At 38.8% G+C, this 22,818-nt stretch overlaps 1 protein-coding gene across 2 annotated transcripts in view; it reads right to left on the reverse strand.

Annotated features, from left to right (window-relative positions):
• Positions 1-1,034: 1,034 nt before the first annotated feature.
• Positions 1,035-22,818, reverse strand: part of stxbp1a (syntaxin binding protein 1a) — a 50,275-nt gene continuing 28,491 nt past the window's right edge. The window contains exons 13-20 of one of the 2 annotated variants that reach the window (XM_088356199.1): positions 22,698-22,778; positions 22,292-22,430; positions 20,588-20,697; positions 19,179-19,280; positions 16,671-16,756; positions 14,610-14,764; positions 10,384-10,542; positions 1,035-2,457 (exon numbers count right to left, since the gene is read on the reverse strand). In XM_088356199.1, coding sequence (XP_088212325.1) covers positions 10,433-10,542; positions 14,610-14,764; positions 16,671-16,756; positions 19,179-19,280; positions 20,588-20,697; positions 22,292-22,430; positions 22,698-22,778 — 783 coding nt within the window. In that variant the 3' untranslated portion in view covers positions 1,035-2,457; positions 10,384-10,432. The remainder of the gene's footprint in view (positions 2,458-10,383; positions 10,543-14,609; positions 14,765-16,670; positions 16,757-19,178; positions 19,281-20,587; positions 20,698-22,291; positions 22,431-22,697; positions 22,779-22,818) is intronic. The other variant, XM_088356200.1, reaches the window with a different exon arrangement.

Below are 22,818 nucleotides of genomic sequence, written 5' to 3' on the forward strand. Positions count from 1 at the left end.
ACAGAAGTTGGATTTCTCGACATGCCAAAACTACAGTCCGCAGGCTGAATATGGCCAACACATCTGGTCTGGCCCCCTGAACAATACCAGGCACATTTTGTTTTTCCTTAAAAATAACTCAGTCTGTGAAGGCACGTTTTCGGTTGAAACAGGCTCCAACCCGAGCGGCACGGCAGTATAGTGGCTATTGTGTCCGCAACACAGTTCTGAGGTCATTGGTTCAGATCCAGCTACCAGCTTTCCAGTGCGGAGTCTGCATGTTCTTTTTTTTGAGACTTTTGTTTCCTCCCTCATTCCAAAAACATGCATGTCAGGTTAAATGGCCGGTCCAAATTGTCCCTAGGTGTGAATGAGCAAGTGATTTGTCTGTCTCTGTGTGCTTTGCCATTGGCTGGCAAGCAGTTGAGGCTGTCCCCTGCCCGCTGCCCGAAGTTAGCTCGGACGGGCTCCAGCACCCTCGCGGCCCTACTGGGAACAAGCGGTGCAGATAATGGATGAATAGGTTCCAACCCAGATCGCGGGGGTGAAAGCACTGATCTCTTACCACTGGACTACCAGTGGTATAGATGACCTGCAAAAATGGGTTTTATTTTTTATAGGTTTTATCTCATTATTCCTATTACACTTGAGTCACGGTAACAGAAATTAATGTACATTTTGTTGTGCATTTCACATGTTACAATGACACAATTCTTAGAATAATAACTACAATAAAGGTTTCAATGTATAACAGAGTATTGTGGGTCCTTTTTGGAACGCAAACCCCGTGAAAAACAAAAGATAACTACTTTGATTTTGCGTAATAAAACATCTCACCAGACCTAATCTGCTTCAGCGTCAGTGTTTGCACTAACAAGGAACTATATAAGGGACACACGGAGGAAAAAGGCACATTTCCTTCAGAAAAGTACAATCAGTATTGTTTTTTTTGTTGGGTTTTTTTGTTTTGTAGTCAAATTTTCAATTCAGCCCTCCCTCCATTTGACTCTGATACTCCCGGTAAACTGATGCAAAAAATAAATTCGAGTCGAAAATGTAATGGAAGCCAATTTATTCGACAGCCTTAGTACATATATGTATGTTACACATGGAAGTATTGTTTGTGCCTCAACACTCGCAAACATACATTCCCAATAAGTTAAACAGTTTAAGGACAGACTAATGTGCTAATATTTTTCTCAGATTAGGGAAACAAATCAAGCAATTTCACAACTAATCCTATAGAATAGCAAATCAATCGGAAAAAAACAGTTACGCAATTACGACACAGAAAATTGTCATAGTGCAATAGTCAACTCGTCTGGCTGAGGACGGAAAGGAATGAAACAAATAATTTGTTTAAATTGTATCTATTTTTTAGTTCTTGCAAAGCCATAAACCATCAGAGAGGATTTACATCACATCTGCAGAAAATCAGGCAAAGAAAAAAAAATATATATATATATATATATTTATGGATTTTTTTCCCCGTTTTGTTTTGAACTACAGCTAAAACATTGCAAACACAGCGCCGTCCTCTATCAGTATTGAGAAAGGAAAGAACTACATCACATTCCGAAACATTAATCGTCAACAGGGAAACGCTAAACGGCAACAAATAGCACTACAACACTACACAAGTGCATGACCCAATGAAGCATCTTCACTAAGCAATAATAAGACTGACAAGATACAATACTGAAATATCCGTGAACGTATTTAGCAAGCAGCAGTTATTTCTATTGAGTTGTTTTAACATCGGGTTACAAACTTGGCAGTCGGAGGAGGGATGTTCCTCATTCGATATAATCGACACCTCTGGGAACCGCTGCTAGCATAAAGTCCACCTTGAACTCACTCGTCCAAATCTGGTTATCTACCGAAAAGCGTCAGTGCGTTGAATTTGCATAGTCTGAGCTAATCTGTCGAGTCAGTCACGACAAAAAAGAAAAGCTAATTCCCAAAAATCCACGCAGAATACACAAACACATAACAGGCCACATAAGTCCAAGCATGCTACTCGACACAAAGATCCGAAACGGACGGTTAGGGCAACTCGGTTTCTATATTGCGTTTCGATTTCATATCCGATATTTTACAACAGCGATCCCTCCTCCACCCGCTTTCACGATAACAACATTAAGCCGGTGACCATTAAGGATAGATAGCGTACGGTACACGTTTACAATTTGGTATATTCCTTTTGAAATTGCCATCCGATATTTTAATCTGGTTCTTTCGTTGCAACCTATTTTTTAAACATAAATGTTTTTTTTTTTTTGTGTTAGATATCTGTTTTTCATCGTTATTTTCAAGCAAGATGCATACACAATAAAGGAATGGTTGGTGGAAAGGAGAAAGTAAGAAGAGAAAGAGAGAGAGATTTGTGATTTGTTTAACTAGTAACTTCTTCATCTGGTTTGTTCATGGCCTTGAGTTGTTCCAGCAGAGTGGTAGGGGTAAAGATGTTGGTAGATCCTGAAGATACACACAAGCACACAAAAGGCCAGGAGTTAGGTAGGCATACTCACACAAACATAGAGAGAGGAAATGTGTTTTCAGCTCTTGCGGTACATCAGCTACTCCTAAGCTGGTTTTGCCTCGATTGTTACGTCTATCACACCTACTTAACATGCACCGAACACAAAGGTGGGTAGTAACGAGTTACATTTACTCAGTTACATTCACTTGAGTAAGTGTTGTGCCATTTTTTACTTCTAGGAGTATTTTTGAATCACAATACTTTTTGCTCTTACTTGAGTAAAATTGTGAAGAAGAAACTACTCCAACAATGCTACACACACACACACACACACACACACACACACACACACACACACACACACACACACACACACACACACTATTTATATATATATATATATATATATATATACATATATATATATATATAAATTAATAATATGTAAATTAATAATAAATAATCAACAGATGTTTCCCCCAAACAAACTGTCTGAGTACACAGACTTGTAATTTATTGTTGTTTGGATTGATTTTGATGATTGGATGATCTGATTACATGGTTGTTGGGTTTTTTAAGACATTGCTACTGTTACTTGGTACTTGAGTAGTTTTTTGAGCAAGTACTTTTTACTCTTTTACTCAAGTAAATATTTGGATCACTCATTTTTACTTCTACTCAAGCCATATCATTCTGAAGTAACAGTACTTTCAGTTGAGTAAAACTGTACTCTACCCACCTCTGACTAAACGTATTTGATTGAAGATGATAGCCTTTACACAGAAATTCATTTGGACTCCAGTTGGAGTTAAGTAAGACTAAATTCACGAGAAGAATTACATTAAACATAAGAAGCAGTGACGTGCAATCAGAGGAGGCAAGGGAGGCACAGCCTCAATTATCATTGTAGGAATAAAAAATTAAAAATAAATAAAATTATGAAAAAAAATTCTGTGTTAAAGTTCATTCTCGTTTCATTTCACAACTTTTGGATTTTCTTTTTTAAATTTGCTTAATTTTCACATTATGCAACATTTTTAACACAATTAGGATGTTTCGTGTTAATGTGCTGAAGCAAAATGAAGCCATTCTCTTGCCTCATGGTAGAGGGCGATAATGAAACCTAGGATTCTGATTTGGCTTACACCTCAGCTCCAAACAATAAATAAGTGATTGTATTAACAAGTTAACTGCAAGTCAAGCCATTCCGTGTTTTTTTCTCATTGCAAGGAGGATTACCTATGTATTAATGCTTTTATTCAGAATAATTAGTGAATTACTGAAGTCATTGACTTGAAAAGCGCTATAAATGCAGATCATTTGATTTCATTTTATAAGTTAAGGTAAGACAATAAACAATCTTTTCTATGCTACAGGTTATATATTGCCTCCTTGCTCTGCATATCAAATGATAAATATGATGTAGCTTTATTATTTGTAAATCTGACTGTGCCTCACCCGTCAGGAATTCACACAAGTCGCTGATTGCTGCAGGCCCTAACAACTCTTTTAATAAAAGCACATGTAAATTGAAGGGACTTCCCATTGAATGTAAAAAATTTCAATGAACTTTCAAAACAGCTGAAGACACATTTCACATTTTTATTTTCAACTTGACAGGTCCGTGAGTGGAGTAAAGCAAACATTTTAGAGAATTGAATTCAGTTAATTTTTTGTGTATAGCTTTAAAGGGACATTGTGTATTGTTTAGCGTCTAAATTTCCTCCCAAAATCTTAATTGCTTAAAAAACAAACCAATATTGACCTGAGTAATTGGCAAAAATACTCAAAATATTATGTAAACATGCGTTTTTTGAAATACCTGTACGTCGACGCATTTGCACTTTTATTTTACATCGCATGAGCCAAACTTAGAGGAAGCTGACATGATTGTCCACCATCTTACTGCTACGGGTACTTCCAAAACCTAAAACCTTGTGAAAGACTTGGCAAAAAAGTCTTTTGGCACTTTGAGTCTCCATAGTTTGTATTGATTCTTGTGCATTGTAGCACTTATTTTCGGTTGCACTACGAAATATAACAACATCTAATGGTCAAATAGTACACAGTGTCCCTTTAGATTCAAACTACGGAGACTCAAAGCGACCGAACTGCTGCATTTTTCTGATAATTTTTTTGCCCAGCTTTCACAAAGTTTATTGTTTTGCAGGGTACCTGTAGCACTAAGATGGTGGCCACTTATGTCAGGTCCCTCTAGGTGAGCTTTATGTTATGTAAAATCAATGCAAATTTCACAACCTATAAATGTTTTTGTAAATTTCACATTTTGTACTACTAGGAGGTCCTAAATAATACACAATGTCCCTTTTAGAATGTAGTTCCTTAGAAATAACAGTACTATTTGATTTACTCCTCACAACGCATAATATTTGACCTTACATTGTTGGTTCCTACTGCAAAGCCGCATGTTATATGTCCTGCATTCTAGCTGTCAGTCATACGTACATTCCAAAAAATTACCAAAAGAAACATAACGTCCAAATTCGGCTCAAAACTGAATTTTTGGCTGAAAAACATGCTGATTTGCACTCTAGAAACAAACAACTTTAGGACTAATGAGTAAGTAACGACAATACTGACGTCTTGGCACATGTCAAGATCTACGCCTAAAGTGCATAACAAACAAAGTTGTTGTAAGTAGATGATGGTCGTTATTGTGTGTTGAATGTAAAAGACAGTATGCGTGGTAGACATACTGACAACTGAAAAACCATAAAGAAAAACATTTTTCGGGAAATGATATTGCGTCAGCGGTTACGTTTGGGCAGGGGATAATGTTTTGTGACCACATCATACCCGTTGGGATGTTATTGACATGGGAATGAGGAATTCATCTTAATGCTCAGAGGATAGACGTTCATAAGGTGTTTTGTTTATGGAAACTGCATTTGTAACTGCACTGTGTAATGAATGGGTGGGCAATCTTCAAGTAAATAATTCATTTCATGGGATGGCCTTTAGAACAGGTGGAACGTTTGATACGTTTTGACTCTAATAGGCACTCAAAATAAAAAAAGAAGACATCAATGGATTTTGAACTTGCAAGGAAGACAGGGAGAGAAGCCTTTAGATAAGGAATTTCAACCTGTTCTAAAGGCCCTTCCCTGAGCCCTCTTTTTATTAAATCTTGAATCTTAGATAAGCCCTAAGAGAGGTGAAATCAAAGAAAAGCAATGATGGTGCCAATGATGTAATAGTCAAAACAACAAATTGGCATCCTATGAAATCTTTTTTTGCCGGTTTCCAATCTTGAAAACAGAATAAATGTATCAACTTTCATATCTGAAGGTTCTCCTTTGTCCTCCTTGCAAGTTCAAAATCCTTTGATGTCTCCTCCCCTTATTTAGAGTGTCTACTAAGAAGCGGTTAATGTTGGCGTTGCGTTTCATTTTTATTTTGTTGTCATTCGGTGGACATAATCTCATTCTATATGCTTTGCCTAAAAGTTTCTTTTTAGGAGGAGCGCTTTGCTGTCACCCGTCGTTTCTATTGTGAGAGTTATATGTTATTTTTGGTCAACGCAGCAGCTTGCATGGATGTGATTGTTATGTAAGTGTCCTAGATGCTAAATTGCCAAAGCACATCAGGAGGAGCAATGCTACATAGCTACACTTAGTCAGCAGAGATATGCCACACAAACAAACAGGAGAGCCCTTTTATCACCGAATTGGCAAATATAAAGGGCACGCTCTGCTAACAAACCATCGACCATATGAGCATGTGATGACACTAAAACACAACAAAATACTCCTTCAATGAACTTCAACCATGTCCTGAAAGAAATCAAGGTGATTGTTGTGGCAAGGGTTCATTATCATATTAAACACAGTTGAAAAAAAAGGTAATACAGAGATGGATTTGAATTAGGAAATCTGAATTTAGCGGTCAACGCTTCGTACCATCGAGGGGCGAATTAATCCACCCGGCACAGATGATAAGAGGCAGCAAGGATGGGGAGTGGACAACCTACTCAGGCATGGCCGCTTTTTACCACAGCTTGAGTTATAGCCTATTTTTTGTAAATCACACGCATCTGCTTATTATGATTTAGGGTGGAGTACGAATTTGATGACACACTCAAGAATCAGTGACATGCTAGTGTTTCATCCTTCTACACTTGATGCATTATGCAATACTAGAGCTACATCCGCACAACTTTCCTTTACAAGGACGAGTCTTTTTATGTTGTCCCACTAATCGCCAACGGTGCGGCAGAGGAGAGGATGAGCAGTACCAAATTCCTGGCTGTTCAAATACCTGTGCGCACATTTACGCCGGTATTTTCTCCGCAAACTCAGAGGAGCAACCTCCACCGTGTCCTGCCAAAAAAATCTGCAGCGCATAGGTCTTTAGTGTCCCCACCATCCTCCTTCTGGACATCTATATCTGCCGCCTCACCTGCAAGTCTACCAGATTTGCAGGTGACCCCACCCATCCGTCTCACAGCCTCTTCAACCTGTTGCCGTCAGGGAAAAGACTGCGGAGCCTCAGAGCCAGAACCAGCCGTCTCAAAGACAGCTTCTTCCATCATGCTCTCAGGACTCTAAACTCTGTCCCTGCCCTACCCCGTTCCAACCTTTCTGCCTTCCACCAAATCAATCCAAAACTGCTCTATTAGATTCTGGCTTATATTTTGCAATTATTTTACTCTAAATCTTTTTTATATTTTATACACTTTTTTTACCTTGTTGCTATTTGTTATCTGTATTTGTCTCTTATTTCTTGCATGTTTTCATCCGGAGAAGAGGAAGTAATTTAATCCATGTTGTGCATATAGCATATTTGACAATAAAGTTGAGGTTAAACCTTTTAAGGTAAAAATTAATTGCAAAATGTACCATCCAAGGAGCGGATTGTACTAAAATACCGGCAGATAATTGATTTGTTATAGAAGCGATATTGTGCTCTTCTTGAGGACAAACATAAGTCCCAAAAAACATAAATCCAGCATAGCTGTAAATTGTGTTGAGAAGACAATTACTGGCTGCAGCACCAAGCAGGGAGTGGCTGTGGATATAGATGTGGGGCGAGTCAACCAGTTGAACAACTTTTTCAACAGGTTTGACCACTCCGCCTCATCCTCACCCCTGAGTTGTGCAGCTGTCCTTCCCCCTCCCCCTCTGGACACTAGCATGGAAGACATCCCCCCACTAAAAATAACTTCAGCCCAGGTGTGTGGGGAGCTGAGAAGGCTACGAACCAGCAAGGCAGCTGGTCCGGATGGAATATCCCCCCGACTGCTGAAAGCCTGTGCGTCTGAGCTGGGAGACCCTCTACAGCGCATCTTCAACCTGAGCCTTGAACAGGGGAGGGTCCCTCAGCTGTGGAAAACATCCTGCATCATCCCAGTCCCAAAGAAATCAAGACCAGAGGAACTCAACGACTTCAGGCCAGTCGCCCTGACATCACATGTGATGAAGACCATGGAGCGGCTGCTGCTGCACCACCTGAGGCTACAGGTCCGTCACGCCATCGACCCACTGCAATTTGCTTACCAGGAGAAGGTGGGAGTGGAGGATGCTATATTATACATGTTACACCGATCCCTCTCTCACCTGGATAGGGCGAAGGGGGCTGTGAGGATTACATTTTTGGACTTCTCTAGTGCCTTCAATACCATACAGCCTCTGCTACTGAGTAGGAAATTGACAGAGATGGGAGTTAGCTCACACCTTGTAGAATGGATTACTGACTACCTGACAGGCAGACCGCAGTATGTGAAACAGGGGGGCTGTACATCGGACACCGTGGTTAGCAGCACAGGATCTCCGCAGGGGACCGTTCTCTCTCCGTTCCTATTCATTCTATATACATCGGACTTTAAGTACAACTCTGAGTCCTGCCATGTGCAAAAGTTTGCCGATGACACTGCGATCGTGGGATGTATCAGAAACGGGCAGGAGGAGGAGTACAGGAAATTGATTCAGGACTTTGTCCGATGGAGCGACGCAAACCACCTGCACCTAAACACCACCAAGACCAGAGAGATGGTGGTGGACTTCAGGAGAACCAGAACTCACCCGGTTCCTGTAACCATCAAGGGAGAATGTGTAGAATTTGTCCAGACCTACAAATACCTGGGTGTGCAGCTGGACAACAAACTGGACTGGACTGCCAACACAGAAGCTCTATGTAGGAAAGGGCAAAGCCGACTTTACTTCCTCAGAAGGCTGGCCTCCTTCAACATCTGCAAAAAGCTCCTGAAAATATTCTATGAGACAGTAGTGGCAAGCGCCCTCTTCTATGCGGCAGCGTGTTGGGGAGGCAGCGTCAAGAAGAAGGATGCCTCTCGTCTCAATAAACTGGCTAGGAAAGCGAGCTCTGTTGTGGGCAAAGAGCTGGACAGCCTAACAACAGCAGCTGAGAGACAGGCACTGAAAAAGCTGAGGTCAATCATGGACAATCCATCGCATCCGCTTCACAGCATTATCTCCGGACAGAAGAGCAGTTTCAGTGACAGACTGCTGTCACTGTCTTGTACTACGGACAGACTGAAGAGATCTTTTCTTCCTCATGCCATGAGGCTCTTTAACTCCACCCGGCAGAGTAAAGGCCCACATTAAACCACACCACCTACATTGGATCTTACTGCATTATGTGTTCTGTGTAGCACTATTTAGTTAATCTATATAACATGCTAAAGTGGGCATTTGCACGTCACACTGGGTATTTGTATATTGTTTTCTTTTGGCTTTATTATTGTATTGTTCTCAGCTCAGGGATGCTGCTGGAAATGTGAATTTCCCTTAGGGGATGAATAAAGTATCTATCTATCTATCTATCTTCTAAGAGTCATAGCTCTCTCTAATGTAAAGACTACCACAAAGAACAGCCTTTTCATGTTTTAAACTAAATAATACTGTAAATATCAGACTACAAGCCACTACTTTTTTACAACATTTTAAACACTGCAGCTTTTAAAAGATTCCTGCTTGATATTTTTTGTTCGTTGCGGCGCCTTGTTAATTTATCTTATCGTAATTTTCGGGCTTAACTACTATTAAAATTCGTTTTTAGTGGTCAGGAAAATGTGTTATTAGATATTTATTGTTCAATTTAATGCTTTTGGCAGGTCTGGAACAGGCCAATTAGTTTCATATCAGGAAAATTCACTCACTTTACGCTACGAGCATGATCTGGGGACAAATTGAGCTCGCATGGAGAGGTACCACTGTATAAGGGTAGTCTAGGTAAAATAATTTTGTCATGTTGATCAACCCCATGTACTGCATCAGTATTTGTTGTGAAGACAAAATAAATCAATATTGATGAATGTCAATGAATAATGTATTCTTTACAGCTAAGGATTGAGACATTAAAATAATTTAGTTGTGGAGTGCGCACACTTTTTGGTAAACCCAATTTGTAAGGCTTAAGTGGGGGTCAGCAACAAGCGACTCTAAAGCTGTGTGCTGCTCTTTAGCACTACCTTGTGGCTCCCTGAAGCGATTTCAAAAATATAATGGATACTGTAATGGGAAATGACTTTCTGTGAAATACCTGTACGTCGACGTGGGAAAACAAACATGACACAAACATTTTTAACGATTACCAATAAATATAGATATACACAGTACAGTATATCTCTGCAGTATGCGTTGCCTTTCTTTATAAGGCTTCTATAAAGTTTTGGTTTTTTTTTTTGCTGCTCCAAACATATGTTGTTTTTTGGTCCAATATGGCTCTTTCAACATTTTGGGTTGCCAACCCCTGGGCTTAAGTAAACGCTGATTGAGCGGCTCATGCAGTGAGTAAAGGCCATGACATACCCATCCCTGAGTGTCACAAAGAGGAAAAGGTGGTGGAAAGCACACAACGACCACTACGGAGTGACTGAAAAAAACAAGGAAGCCCTTGTGCTGTTATATGTTCAGAAAGGGCTTCTTGGCGGCATCCTTTACTTTTTTCCTGTGTGATTTCTCTCTCCCTCCCTCCCAATCTGTCTCTGCCTCACTCGTCTGAGGCGTCTGCGTCCTCAAAGGACACCCTAGTTGACTCTCTGAAGTCGGGGTGCTGCAGGTCCGATAAGAATTTGGTGGGGGTGAGCATGTGGGTGGAACCTGCAGGAGGAACAGAAGTGGCTTCACCACTCGTCTTTCAACACATGCCAAGGCCCTAACACAGGGGTGGGCAAATGTTTTGAGTCGCGGGCTGAGTTTAGTTTGAAAAAAAATTGGGCAGCCCAGCCAGGAAGAAAAAAATGAATCCATTACATTTTTTTGTATCTGTCGATACAGTCTTGATCTTTGGCAACGCATGACATTTATTTATGAATAAATATGCATGGATATATCCAAATGTATGTTTTAATCATTTTATATTCATTCAATAATAGTTTCAAACATTATTAAAATAATTAATATACAGGGTGTTTCAAAGTTTTTTATTTACTTTAAGTATTGATAATTAATTGTTATAAATATACTTTTTCCCGCTACTAACTCAAAAATAGTTGGGGGGAGTGTGTGCGCGCGCTTATGTGTTTCTATGTGACCTCTGAAAATACTGAACCGATTTTCGTAAAGATTTACACAGTTGTACCAAAGGCCTCTGTGAGTGTCTTTAGCTAGGTTCCATGTCAAGGCACTCCCAACTAATACCAACAAAATTGATAAACATATGCTTAACTGAGGTCTACTTTTGTGGGGTCTGTAACGCCCCATGGCTTTCCAATTGGGTAATTCAGGTCCCAACCACGAACCACTCCTAGCAGCTGAATCCAATCTTTTATCTGCCTGGCAGCCCTGGGCCGAGAATTTTTCAAGTAATCTGATAGAGACCGTTACCCCAGATATGTTTCAGCGTGTTTGGCAGGATTACTGACTAGACATATGCCGTGTTTCAGGTGGTGCACATATTGAACATTTGTGAAATTGTTCACATAATCCAATTGCATTTTAATTTGTCATTCAGATTTGAAATAATATATCTTATGATCTTCAAAAATTGTCATTTTTATTTCCTTTTGACTTAACATGTACTCTCCGTGATATTTAAATCTCAAAGGGTGTCCATGTTTTAAACACCTTGTATCATGTTTCTTTTTTAAGCTCGAAATTTGATAATATGCATTCAAAAACCTAAAATTCAAAAATGTTTTCTGTCACATGACTTTTGATAAACATTTTGATGAATAATACATTGTTTTGAAAATACTAAAAAATGCATTACTAAATATGAGATAAGGATTATTTATTTATCCTTTTATTTGTCCCTGTATTTCTTTATTTCATTCAAGTGTATAGTAACCATATAGAATTTTTTTCCATCTTAAAGGGACAGTGTGTGTTATTTAGCACCTCCAAATGGTAAAAAAAAGTCGCTCTTTAAAAAATATCAACATTGATTTAAAAATTGGCAAAAATACAAGAAGTACATAACATGAGGCTTCTAGAGGGGGCTGACATTATTCTCCAACATATTGCTGCTACGGGTACCCAAGGAACAAAAACCTCGCAAAAAGTGAGAAGAAAGAAGGTGCTTTTTGACCGCTTTGAGTCGCCATATTTTCCATTCTTCCTTGTGCTTTTTTACCGCTCGTTTTCAGATGCACAACACAATACAGCAACATCAAGTGGTCAGATTCTACACACTGTCCCGTCGAGATTTTAAATATTATTTTACAATACAGTATATCTTGAATGGCATTTGCTGGCTGGCTTCACTAACATTAAATTTAGTGATATTAGCTGCCAAGGAGGCGAGATGTTTATTTTTTTATTTACTTAGTAATTATTATAATACACACAATGTAGTCATTACCTAGTGTTTTATGGAAAAAAAATGTAACGGAGGAGGAGGCGACATTGACACTGGAGACAAAATAAAAAACATTTTGCAGCGCTTTTAATTTTTCTTTTTTCTTCTTTTACTTTTTTGCTCAGCGGGCCGTATTGAAAAGCTTGTCAGGCTGTATGTGGCCCACAAGCCCGAATTTGCCCACCCCTGCCCTAATCCATTGTCTTCTAATGTTGTTTTTTCAAACAGCCAACACACAGACACACTCATTTAGTTAACACACAGAGAACACACAGTAATACAGTCTATACGTTGTTACACATTGCACAAAGATAGTTTAGATGCAGAGAGACTGAAACAAAGCTGTAGTTGGAAGACAACACTTTAGAAAGACAACAGCTGAAGCAGAGCAAAGCACAGGACAAAGAAAAGAGCAGCACTGAGAAGCATTAGGATAAGTCATTCCACAGAGCAATGAAAACGGGTTAATATAACACAAACAATGAAAAAGAAAACCGCTGAAAACACATATTGGCAATGGTCGACGAAGCAGTTTATGTTCAGAAAGTGTTCTTATTTTGAAAGTAATGTTATACTGGCTGCATCCAGGTACTCGTGCCTGTATCAATACCGCGTCCAGGTAAATGTTTTCTTAATCTTCAGCATGGCTCTAACATGTATTCGAATATACTGTTTTCCAAGCTAATTTGATTCGTGATAGCTATTGTAGAGAACATTGAATGTCTGAGGTCTGTTCTGTTTATCAGTCAAAATGATGAATATTGTCACAACATTCACTTTCAGCATTGTGTCTAATGAGATAATTTTAAGTGAATGTTCTAACAGATCAATTTTGTTTATCAAAGTTGCCTTGACTTACAGTATAATGCAAATATAACACACTTTACGTGCCGAAAAGTTGGCCAGTCTTTTAAGACTCCTTTTTATATTTATATTTATATATTTTTTTCCAGTCTACATACTGCTTAAGTAGTTCCCATGGGCCGTATTTTATTGCAAAATGCTGACATATGCAGCCAGAAATTAACTTCCAGGTAAAAAGAAACTGAGACTCACCATTTTGGACACCTCTAATTCTGTCTTGCGGCCAAATGCTGGTCCTAGTAAGTCCAGAGGACTCCATTATTTCTACTTGCAATCTTTCACCCAACAGATTGATTTTTTCTGCTTGAGTCTGTCTCCTGTTCTGTTTTTTAGGCAAAACAATTGTATTAACGTATGAGCAATTCTAGTAATGACAACGGTCCATCTGTCTGTACTGGTGGAATACCCAACCTCTGCACACACGCATAATCAAATATGAGCCTACCTTACACCAAAAGATGATTTTAAAAGGGAACGAACTCACATTTTAAACATGAGTTAAATATTATTTAATTGGTTGAACTGTTTTACATAGTCTTGTATATAATCTGTAGCTTATTGGGCATGTTACCAAAATCAGTTATTTGTTACCAGTTACTTCATTTAAAAAGTAATTTTGTTAACCCCAGATTATTGACACCAAAAAAATTGTGCGTTACTTAGAAAGTAACTAGTTACAAAATACCGTATATACTTGCATAGAAGGCGACCCCCGAAGTTGCCTTAAAATAGCCACATGTAGTAGAAATAGGAGAAAACATGTACGCCTTGCAGAGGAAGCAGTGAAGCTTTCGTAGTTCTTGGCTTGCGCAATTTTGAGAGCTTACAAATGTACACTTTGCAGGGACAAATTCTGTTTCTGGACTACACACCACCTTAAGATCTCCTTCTCCAATTCTAAGTACAGTCCAAAATGCAAACCTCGCTTGCCTATTAGTTTGTTGTTCCTGTATAAGCCACGACCCCTCCCCACACGCTGCCTACTATTCACTACTGGTGACATACAACCAAATATGAGCGTATAAGCTGACTCGCTGATTTCAGTATTTTATTTCATGGTTGTAAATTTGACTTACATGTGAGCATAAAACGTAGGGAGAATAAATCTTTGAGGAGAAATTTTAGTGTCCTCATAGTCGCTGCCACGACTGTATTTAGTGGTACTTTGTAGGTAAATATAACCATGCCACCCTTCAAAGAATGATACTGGCGGAAAGAGAGTTATGTGACAATGTGATTGAAGCAGGAGTAGTTAGCAACCAGAGAACATTATCATTCATTTAATGCATTAGAATAGTAGTGAAATTATACAGTAACAAACCATGTAGTAGCGTGAGAAGAACTAAAAAATGTCGTTAATAATGCGTTACTGGACTCGTCATCGAGAAAAATCGTTGCGTTACGGGAACGCCTTTCTTTGTAAGGTGTTAGTCCCAACACTGTCTATGGCCTTCATGCGAGGACTTATTTTTTCTCTTTTCTCCTCCCTATTTGCACGACTTACCGATGATGGCTTCCCACTTCCCGTTGGCCTGCGTGACTTCGTAGGCGCAGCGCATCTCACTGAAGGAAACCCCCCCAATGATGAAGACCATGACCCTTGGGCCAGTGCGGTATTCTCCGGGTGTCTTGTTCTTGTGCCAGTGTCCATACCGAGCACTGCCAAAAAGAACAAATGTCATCTTTGTGACTAGAGTACTTCTTTTTGTCCTGAATTGGGTGTATGGTTGTCACTACGTACACTATAATGTATATAACTCAACGATAACATTGGGTACACAGATAGAGTTTAATGGTGTTGAATACAAGGGGTTGAACTCTCCACGTAAAAAAAAAAAAAAAAAATCAATATTTTTTTTGATAAAGGTTTTAAATTAAACATAATCACCTTATTTTTCGGACTATAATTCTCCCAAGTATAAGTCGTACAGACCAAAAAAATGCATAATTAAAAGGAAAAAATGTATGTAAAATTTTTGGGGAAACTTGAAAGGCAATTTAAAATAAAATAAAATAGAGAACACGGTATAACAAAGTTACACGTACATGCATATCTTTGACATACTTGTCAGTAACAACTCAACATATTGAGAGATCTTCAGATAACTCTAGCATAAAGATCATGTTTACCAAACTATCACCTTTACTCCAAATCACTAAATCCTTTCAAATCTTCATCCTCTGTGTTACTTTTACCGGTAAACAACTCACAGTAGGTCCCTGAGGTAGACGATGTGCCTGTTTCCTACTTACGAATTTACGTCACAGTTAAGGTTAAAATTATTAACACAGGCCCAGAGCGCCCTTTTGCGATATACAGTACTGGTAATAAAAAAATGAAACTAACTGATACGATTTGTGATAATATTTTCACATATAAGTCTCACAGGAGTCGCACCTCTTGGCCGAACTATGAAAAAAACTGCGACTCCTAGTCCGGAAAATAAAGTAACTACCGTAAATTCTGGAGCTTATTAAAGGCTCAAATTTAAAGGAACTGTACAGAATTTTTAACTATTTCACTTGCGGGCCATCTTCTGGCTTGTGACAAGCTCCTTATGTTGCGTGTGCAACTACGTGTATTTCTTAGACACAATCAGATAAACTCCTTATTTGCCATCTTTCTTTGGGTTTGAATTGGTGTTTGGACTGTACTTGAAGCAGGCCTTTTTTTTACTTTAAACATTTTCATGCTACACAATAAGCTCTATGTTTTCTAGACGGCAGCGCCAGGGTAACCATAATGCCGGATTGCAACACAGCTGTGTCTTTTTGTTTTCTTGCCGTTGGTGGTTGTCATGGTAACATACCAAAATGCATTCGCGTGTTATCGTTCCACAAGGATTGAAGAAAAATTCAGCAACCTTACAACGATGATACAGAAAGAGAAATGTAGCATTTTTTATATATATCCGTTCAATTTGGTTGTATTAATCAAGGACTTGATTTGAGGGTGAAAAAGTTGAAATATCAAGAGCATGTTGAAAGTATTCAATAAAGTACTGTCCTGACATTTTTTTACATGAATAATGTTGAAAAAACATTGACAAGTTTCTCCTCTAGAAGTGCGTCATAAATGTTTCTAGAGGTCAACCCTATGTTTTCTATGTGTAGTGCATGTGTCGTGGGAAAGAGCAGCTCGCCGTTTCCTTAGTTGCCACGAAGAAAAATAAAATAAAATAAGCTGCATTGTATTTAAAGCCACAGTGTTTAAAATGTATGAAAAAGTAGCTGCTTATAATCCGGAATTTATGGTATTAGTGTCCGATACAAGAGGTTAAACACGCCACATAAGAAAAATCAATATGTTTATGATTTTTCACTAGTTTTCACTTAAACCTAAATAACTTATTCACTGCCAATCCAATCACAATCAGTGTTTTACGTCTATAGTCTCTGCCACTGAAATCCAAATAAATCTTGAATGTTTCTCGTTGTCAATGGCACTGATTGAGTTAGACATTCGATCCGACCAATTTGGTCAGCAGGACTATCATGGATATGATACTTATCCGTCATGAAAATGAAGTGTTTACAGTATGTGCATGTTTGTAAGCATGTGTACCTGACCGCTGTAGTGCTGAAAGAGGCAGAAGAGCGAGTGGAGATGTAGGGATAGTGCTTGGTATCCAGCTTATCATCAATGGCATCCTGGAGAGGGACAGACAAATATTTTTGCTCATTAATAATACCAAATAAATACATTAAATGCCTAGTTGTCTTCAAAGTCTTAAGCAAAGTGCTTAAAAATGTCAATGAGTTTGCACTGTACAGTTTAACAGGGTAAATGTTTGGCTGGTAAAAATTTGGGTTTATATAAGATTGCATTATCTAATAATGTGAGTCAAATGTAAACCAAAGCCAAAAGTCTAAACATGACATTCTTATTTATGTTTAGTTTTGGGATTATTAATTGAAAATGAATATCCTACCATTCTCATTTATCTCAAAGGGTGGACATGTCACGCTTGTTGACTGAAAATATCATCATGTGTGTTACAGGTTCTGATATAAACCAATGGCAAATCATCTTCAGAAAACAAGTGAGCTCTCATTGCTTGTTGCCCAGGCTCTGTACAATTGTGGCCTCTGTTGGACAGCGCTCACTACCCCTTATATCAGTGTTTTTCAAGTACTTGAGATAAAAAAGCAGCATTTACTTGGATATCAAAACAATGAAAACAATGATTAAATTAGGTAAATAGTTCACTTTTCACTTCACCCTTTGATGCATGTGTGGTCAAAATTTACCCCATGGATTGTTATTCTTCATCTTTAAAAAAAAGTTTTAATATGTCACATTCAAGGTATTCCTCAGAAAGCATTCATCCATCCATTATATCCTCCGCTTATCCTCACTCGGGTTGCGGGGGCACAGGAGCGCATCCAAGCCATATTCAGGCAGTTGGCAGGGGACACCCTGAGCTTGTTGCCATCCAGTCCCAGGGCACACAGAGACATACAATTCACTCGCTCATTCACACCGAGGGAGGATTTGGACCAGCCAATTAACCTGACATGCATGATTTTGTAATGTGGGAGGAAGCCAGTGGCCCGGAGGAAACCCACGCAGGAGCGGAGAGAACATGCAAATTCCCCATGGGGAGGCTACGGTACCTTGAATTCAATCCTGGACCTCAGCACCCAGCTCATAAAACATGCTTATGAAATGATAATTATTACTTTTTCCCCTCATTTTAAAGAATTGCACTTTTTGTATCACTAACCCACACTTCCATGGGTGGGGTCAAAAATGAGCCCAAGCATTTCCTTTTGTATTTTAGCTACAGTAACTGTCAACTGTACATGTAGTGTTGCACATACACATCAAATTTCATCACTTTCACCCAGGAGGGCAGTTTTGCACAGAAACATACATGTTAGTAGTACTGTATCTCTATTTACGAACCAAATGATTTTATGAATTATATTCACTGAACGTATTGTGTTATCAAATTTACCTACTTTCTTGTTAACTATTAATTATTTTATATTCAGGTTGCTTTATTTTAACTTGAGTGGGATCAACAATAGGTCCATGCACACATTACTTGGTTCATTTTTGTCAAAAACTGATTGTTTTAAAATAACAAACTCTGAGGTCATTTTGTTTTAAACCAAAAATACCGGGTTGTTTCTTTAAAACAACTCCCCAAAATTGGAGTATTGTACAAAATAATCCCCCAAACGTTTTCATTTTTAGAAACAATACAAAACTAAATCATTCTACACAAAATTGCTCTATTTTTCATTTTTGTATACTATACATCATATGACAGCCCCTCAATTTTGGGTATTATGTTAGTTAAAAATGAATCAAGGGATCCTTATAAATGTGTCTATTTTTTATTGTATGTGGGTTTCTTTTTTACTGAAATGATTATGCCCTATATAGGCAGCACGGCGGCACAGTGGTTAGCGCGTGCGTGGCACAGTTCTGAGTTCATGAGATCGAACCTTTCTGTGTGGAGTTTGCATGTTCTCCCTGTGCTTGCGTGGGTTTCCTTCCACATTCCAAAAACATGTATGTCAGGTTAATTGGCTGGTCTAAATTGTCCCTAGGAGTGAATGAGCGAGTGAGTTGTCTGTCCCTGTGTGCCCTGTGTGGCTGGCAACCAGTTCAGGGTGTCCCCTGCCCACTGCCCGAAGATAGCTGGGACCCTACTGAGGATAAGCGGTGCAGATAATGGATGGATGGATGGATTATGCCCTATATAGTCCAGTACTGAAGAATTGCCCACTTGATAGGGGTTTTTAAAGGTATATAAAGCCTAAATTTAGAGCGCTCAGTATTACCCACAATGCAAAACTAGGGAACCTCGATATTAACTACACTGATAGATATACGTTAAGACCACAAAACATAGCTCAGTCTTATGTAATATACTGTTAAGATTTTTCAGAGGGGCTGGAGATTGAAAATAATAAAGAACAACAAAACAGTATCACTAAATAAAATCACTGACAGAAGAAGCATTAACATATTTTAGAACTTGTTCAAGTTGATGTTGTTGAATGTAAATCATCTTAAATCTATTATATTACGCATTGCGGAGAACACTTGTAAACACACCTCCATGATGTCCTTGACCAATGGTGTCCAGCGGGACAACTGATAGGTCTGCTCACTGACTCGCTCCTTCCTGTCCAATTTCTTGCCTCGGCGGAGAGTTGACTGAGAAAAAGGACATTTGTGTTGGAAATAAAATAAAACGTAACACAAACAACTTTTATTTTCAAAGCACAACTTAAGCGGAACTGACATTTTGCAGTTAATCACCAAGACAAGTATCTGTAACCCAGTAAGAAAGTCCTTTCGAGACAAAAAGATTATCCAGAGAAAATATTTGAAAAGGAAGCACCACAACAGCAAAACAACCTAAAAATTCCAAGTTACATAATTTTTACACAAATCCACTCATTTGCAAGTTTTCTCTGCCGTGGGAGAGGCAACTTATAAGGTTAGTATCTTAACTTACAATTACAGAAAATTTTCGGACTATAGCGCTCACCTGAATAAAAGGTGCATGCTCAGATCTAAGAACGAAATTCGTTTTTTTTTTTTTTGGGCCCTGCACAGCTGATGCCGTTTTCAGATGGTTCAATTTCAGTTCTGCTCTGAGTTGCTTACGTCACGTGTTTTCGGATCATGTGACCTTTCAAGTGGCAATTACAAAGACGAGCACATATTTACTACCGCGCTGAAAGTAAACGCAAATGACGGCTGCGTCGCATAAAATGTGAGACCAATATTTCTAGATGACAACGCAACCATACTGTGGATAAAAGTGCCAGATTGCAACAGATACGTGTCGTTTTGTATTGTTTTCATTGGTGGTTGCCGCTGTAATGGACCTAATTGAATTGGCTTGTCATTATTCCTTGAGGACTAAATGGAACTTCAGCGGGCTGACATTAATGCAGATGATACGGATAGAAAACAAAAGCAATTTTGATGGATAACTTCCACTGCTGTTCATTTTGGATCTATACTTGAGATCTTAATTTGTGGGTGAAAAGGTTAAAAATGGTAAGTACGTTGCACTTATTGAATAAAGTACATTTAAACCTCCCGTTATACTCTTATGTCTTATATAAAACATTTTGTCAAAAACATGGAATTAATCCAGAGGGCGTCATATATCTTTCCAGGCGTCACCGCAGTGTTTTGTATTTAGAAAGCATTCCTTATTGAACAATGGTAGCTTGCTGTTTTCCTTGTTGCTGCCACAAACAAAAAAGAAGAACAATAATCCGCCCTATATTTAAAGCCCCAGTGTTTAAAATGTAGCAAAAATTAGCATTTTATAATCTGGAATTTACAGTAGTTTACCCTTGTTTCAGATTTATCGTGAAAGATCCTTTGAAGGTAGCTATTACTGGCTGTTTCATTGTTCTTGGCTATACTTAACGTATGCTCTTTTGTTATTGGAATATGGTTATATTTCTAATGAAAAGAAGAGTGACAAAAGAGAGAGTTACGTCAGTGACAATAGGGACTCCCAGGTGAGCCATGTTGGTGATGATCTCGCTGTCTTCAGGTGGAATCTGAGCATGCTGGATCAGTTTGTTCAAATTCTCCTCCGTTATCCCTTTAGACAAGAAAACATATTGTATTATTATTTATGGCATTACCTTACTCAAAATGATTTGTTATATCACGATAGACCTTGCTTTTGACATTTAGGATAAGCCACTGTGTTCACTTCCATTTAAAACTTAAAAATACTCCCAAAAAAATGTGTTTTCCATAATTAAGTCACATTTTTATCCATCAAATGAGTTGTTCAATGTCTCTGTTCTTTTGCCTTCAATTAATTTCTTGCTTTAGTTGGCCAGTATCAAATGTGCCTTTTTCTTTTCCACTCTGCCTTCGAAGGCCAGCATCTCAGAGTCACCTCTTCACTGCAGATGTTGACACTGGTATTTTGCGGGTAGTATTTAACCAAGCTGCTAGTTGATGGGCTCTGGAGAGAATCTAATGTACCTGTCCTCTAGCTTGATTGTGCAGCAGGGCCTCCCACTTCTTTCTACTCTGGTTAAAGCCTGTTTGCGCTGTTCTTTGAAGGAAGTAGTACACACCGTGGTAAGAGAGCTTCAGTTTCTTGGCAATTTTTTGCATGGAATAGCTTTCACATCTTAGAACAAAAATAGACTGTCAGGTTTCACACGAAAGTTCACTTTTTTCTGGCCCTTTTGAAAATTAATTTATACCCACAAATGTGATACTCCAGATACTCTACTAGCTAAAAGGAAGGTCCGTTTTTTTAGCTTCTTCTTAAATTGCACAAGGTTTTTCTAATCAGCCATTAGCCTTCTGATGCAATTAGCAAACACAATCTACTATTAGAACTGTCACGGTGGCCATGGCGCCCAATTGGCCCCGCCCATGTGGCACCAGCTGTGGCTCGTTGACAGATTGGCTTTCCGTCTATTTGAGCTGAGTACTCTCCCTCTTCCTTTGTCAGTCCGTCAACGAACCTCTGCCCCGCAAGATGTGGGTTTTGACTCGGTCCTGTTTCCTGTTGGTATTTCCTGTCCGGTATTGTTCCCATTTATTTTGTCCTGTTTGATATTGGTTTCCAGTTTTGTTCCCGTCTAGTTTGTCTTGTTTATTTTCGATATCCTGTTTTGATATCAATCCTGTCTGTCCCGTCCTGTCCGGTATCGACCGCATCTCTCCGATATCTGGTCTGGCAATTGGTATCGATCTCGTCGGCCTCTGGCTTCCTATCATTCCACGCCAGACTGTTGCCTAACGTGCATGACTCCCCATTTCCCATAAAATAAATGGCTTGTGTGAGAAACGTCACGCATTTGGGTCCTGATCCTGTTCCATTTCATGACAAGAACACTGGAATGATGGTTATTGGAAACAGGACTCAATATACCAATGCAAATATTAAAAAACAAACATTTGCAGCTAAAATGATCATTTACCACATTAACCATTAACAATGTAGGGGATATACTTCTGATTAGATTCATGTTATCTTCATTAGAAAAAAACAGCTTTCCCTTGAAAAATAAGGACATTTCTAAGCAACCCCAAACTTTTGAATGGCAATGAATGTACAGTTAAAGTATAAAGATGTAAATACTCTGTGTGCCAATTTAGAGCTAATCTTGATGTATGGATTGCAAAGCTATTGATAAACAAACTATACTGTATTGTGTTCTTAATACCGTTCTTGAGGAAGATGTAGAGCAGGATGATGCGGATCTTGTCATATGTGCTGACGTTGGCATCCAACAGGATGGGCACAATCGCCCTCATGGGATCTTTAATCTTCTCCCCCTCAGCATCTGTGCCCATTGCAAGGTCCTACAAAAAACAACTTTATATGCCCGGTGGTCTATTCCCTCAGGTGATATCGTGAATAATACTCATTGTGGCTCTTATTAGTGCACCTTGTAATTGGGATACAATGTAAAGTTCTTTGCAAATAACAAACCTCAAAATAGGTCAGTAAACCCCTGGGATATATCCTAGTCAATTAAGTAAATTTAATGTGCTACATTCAAGTGAGATAGGTGAAAAAAAAGTTGCGATTTACAACATTAAATTCCTGCCATTTTAGTCACATTTCACCTGTTCCACACGGCACAGTTTGTCCACTGTTCCTTGGTAATGCTTCATGCAGTCTTCAGCAAGCTGCAAGTGAGTGGAGTACTAGAAAACATAACATACTTGCAGTTACCAATCACATATT

Source organism: Urocampus carinirostris, chromosome 16, assembly GCF_059441175.1.
Source record: "Urocampus carinirostris isolate Australia breed hairy pipefish chromosome 16, RoL_Ucar_1.0, whole genome shotgun sequence".
Classification (NCBI taxonomy): Eukaryota; Metazoa; Chordata; class Actinopteri; order Syngnathiformes; family Syngnathidae; genus Urocampus; species Urocampus carinirostris.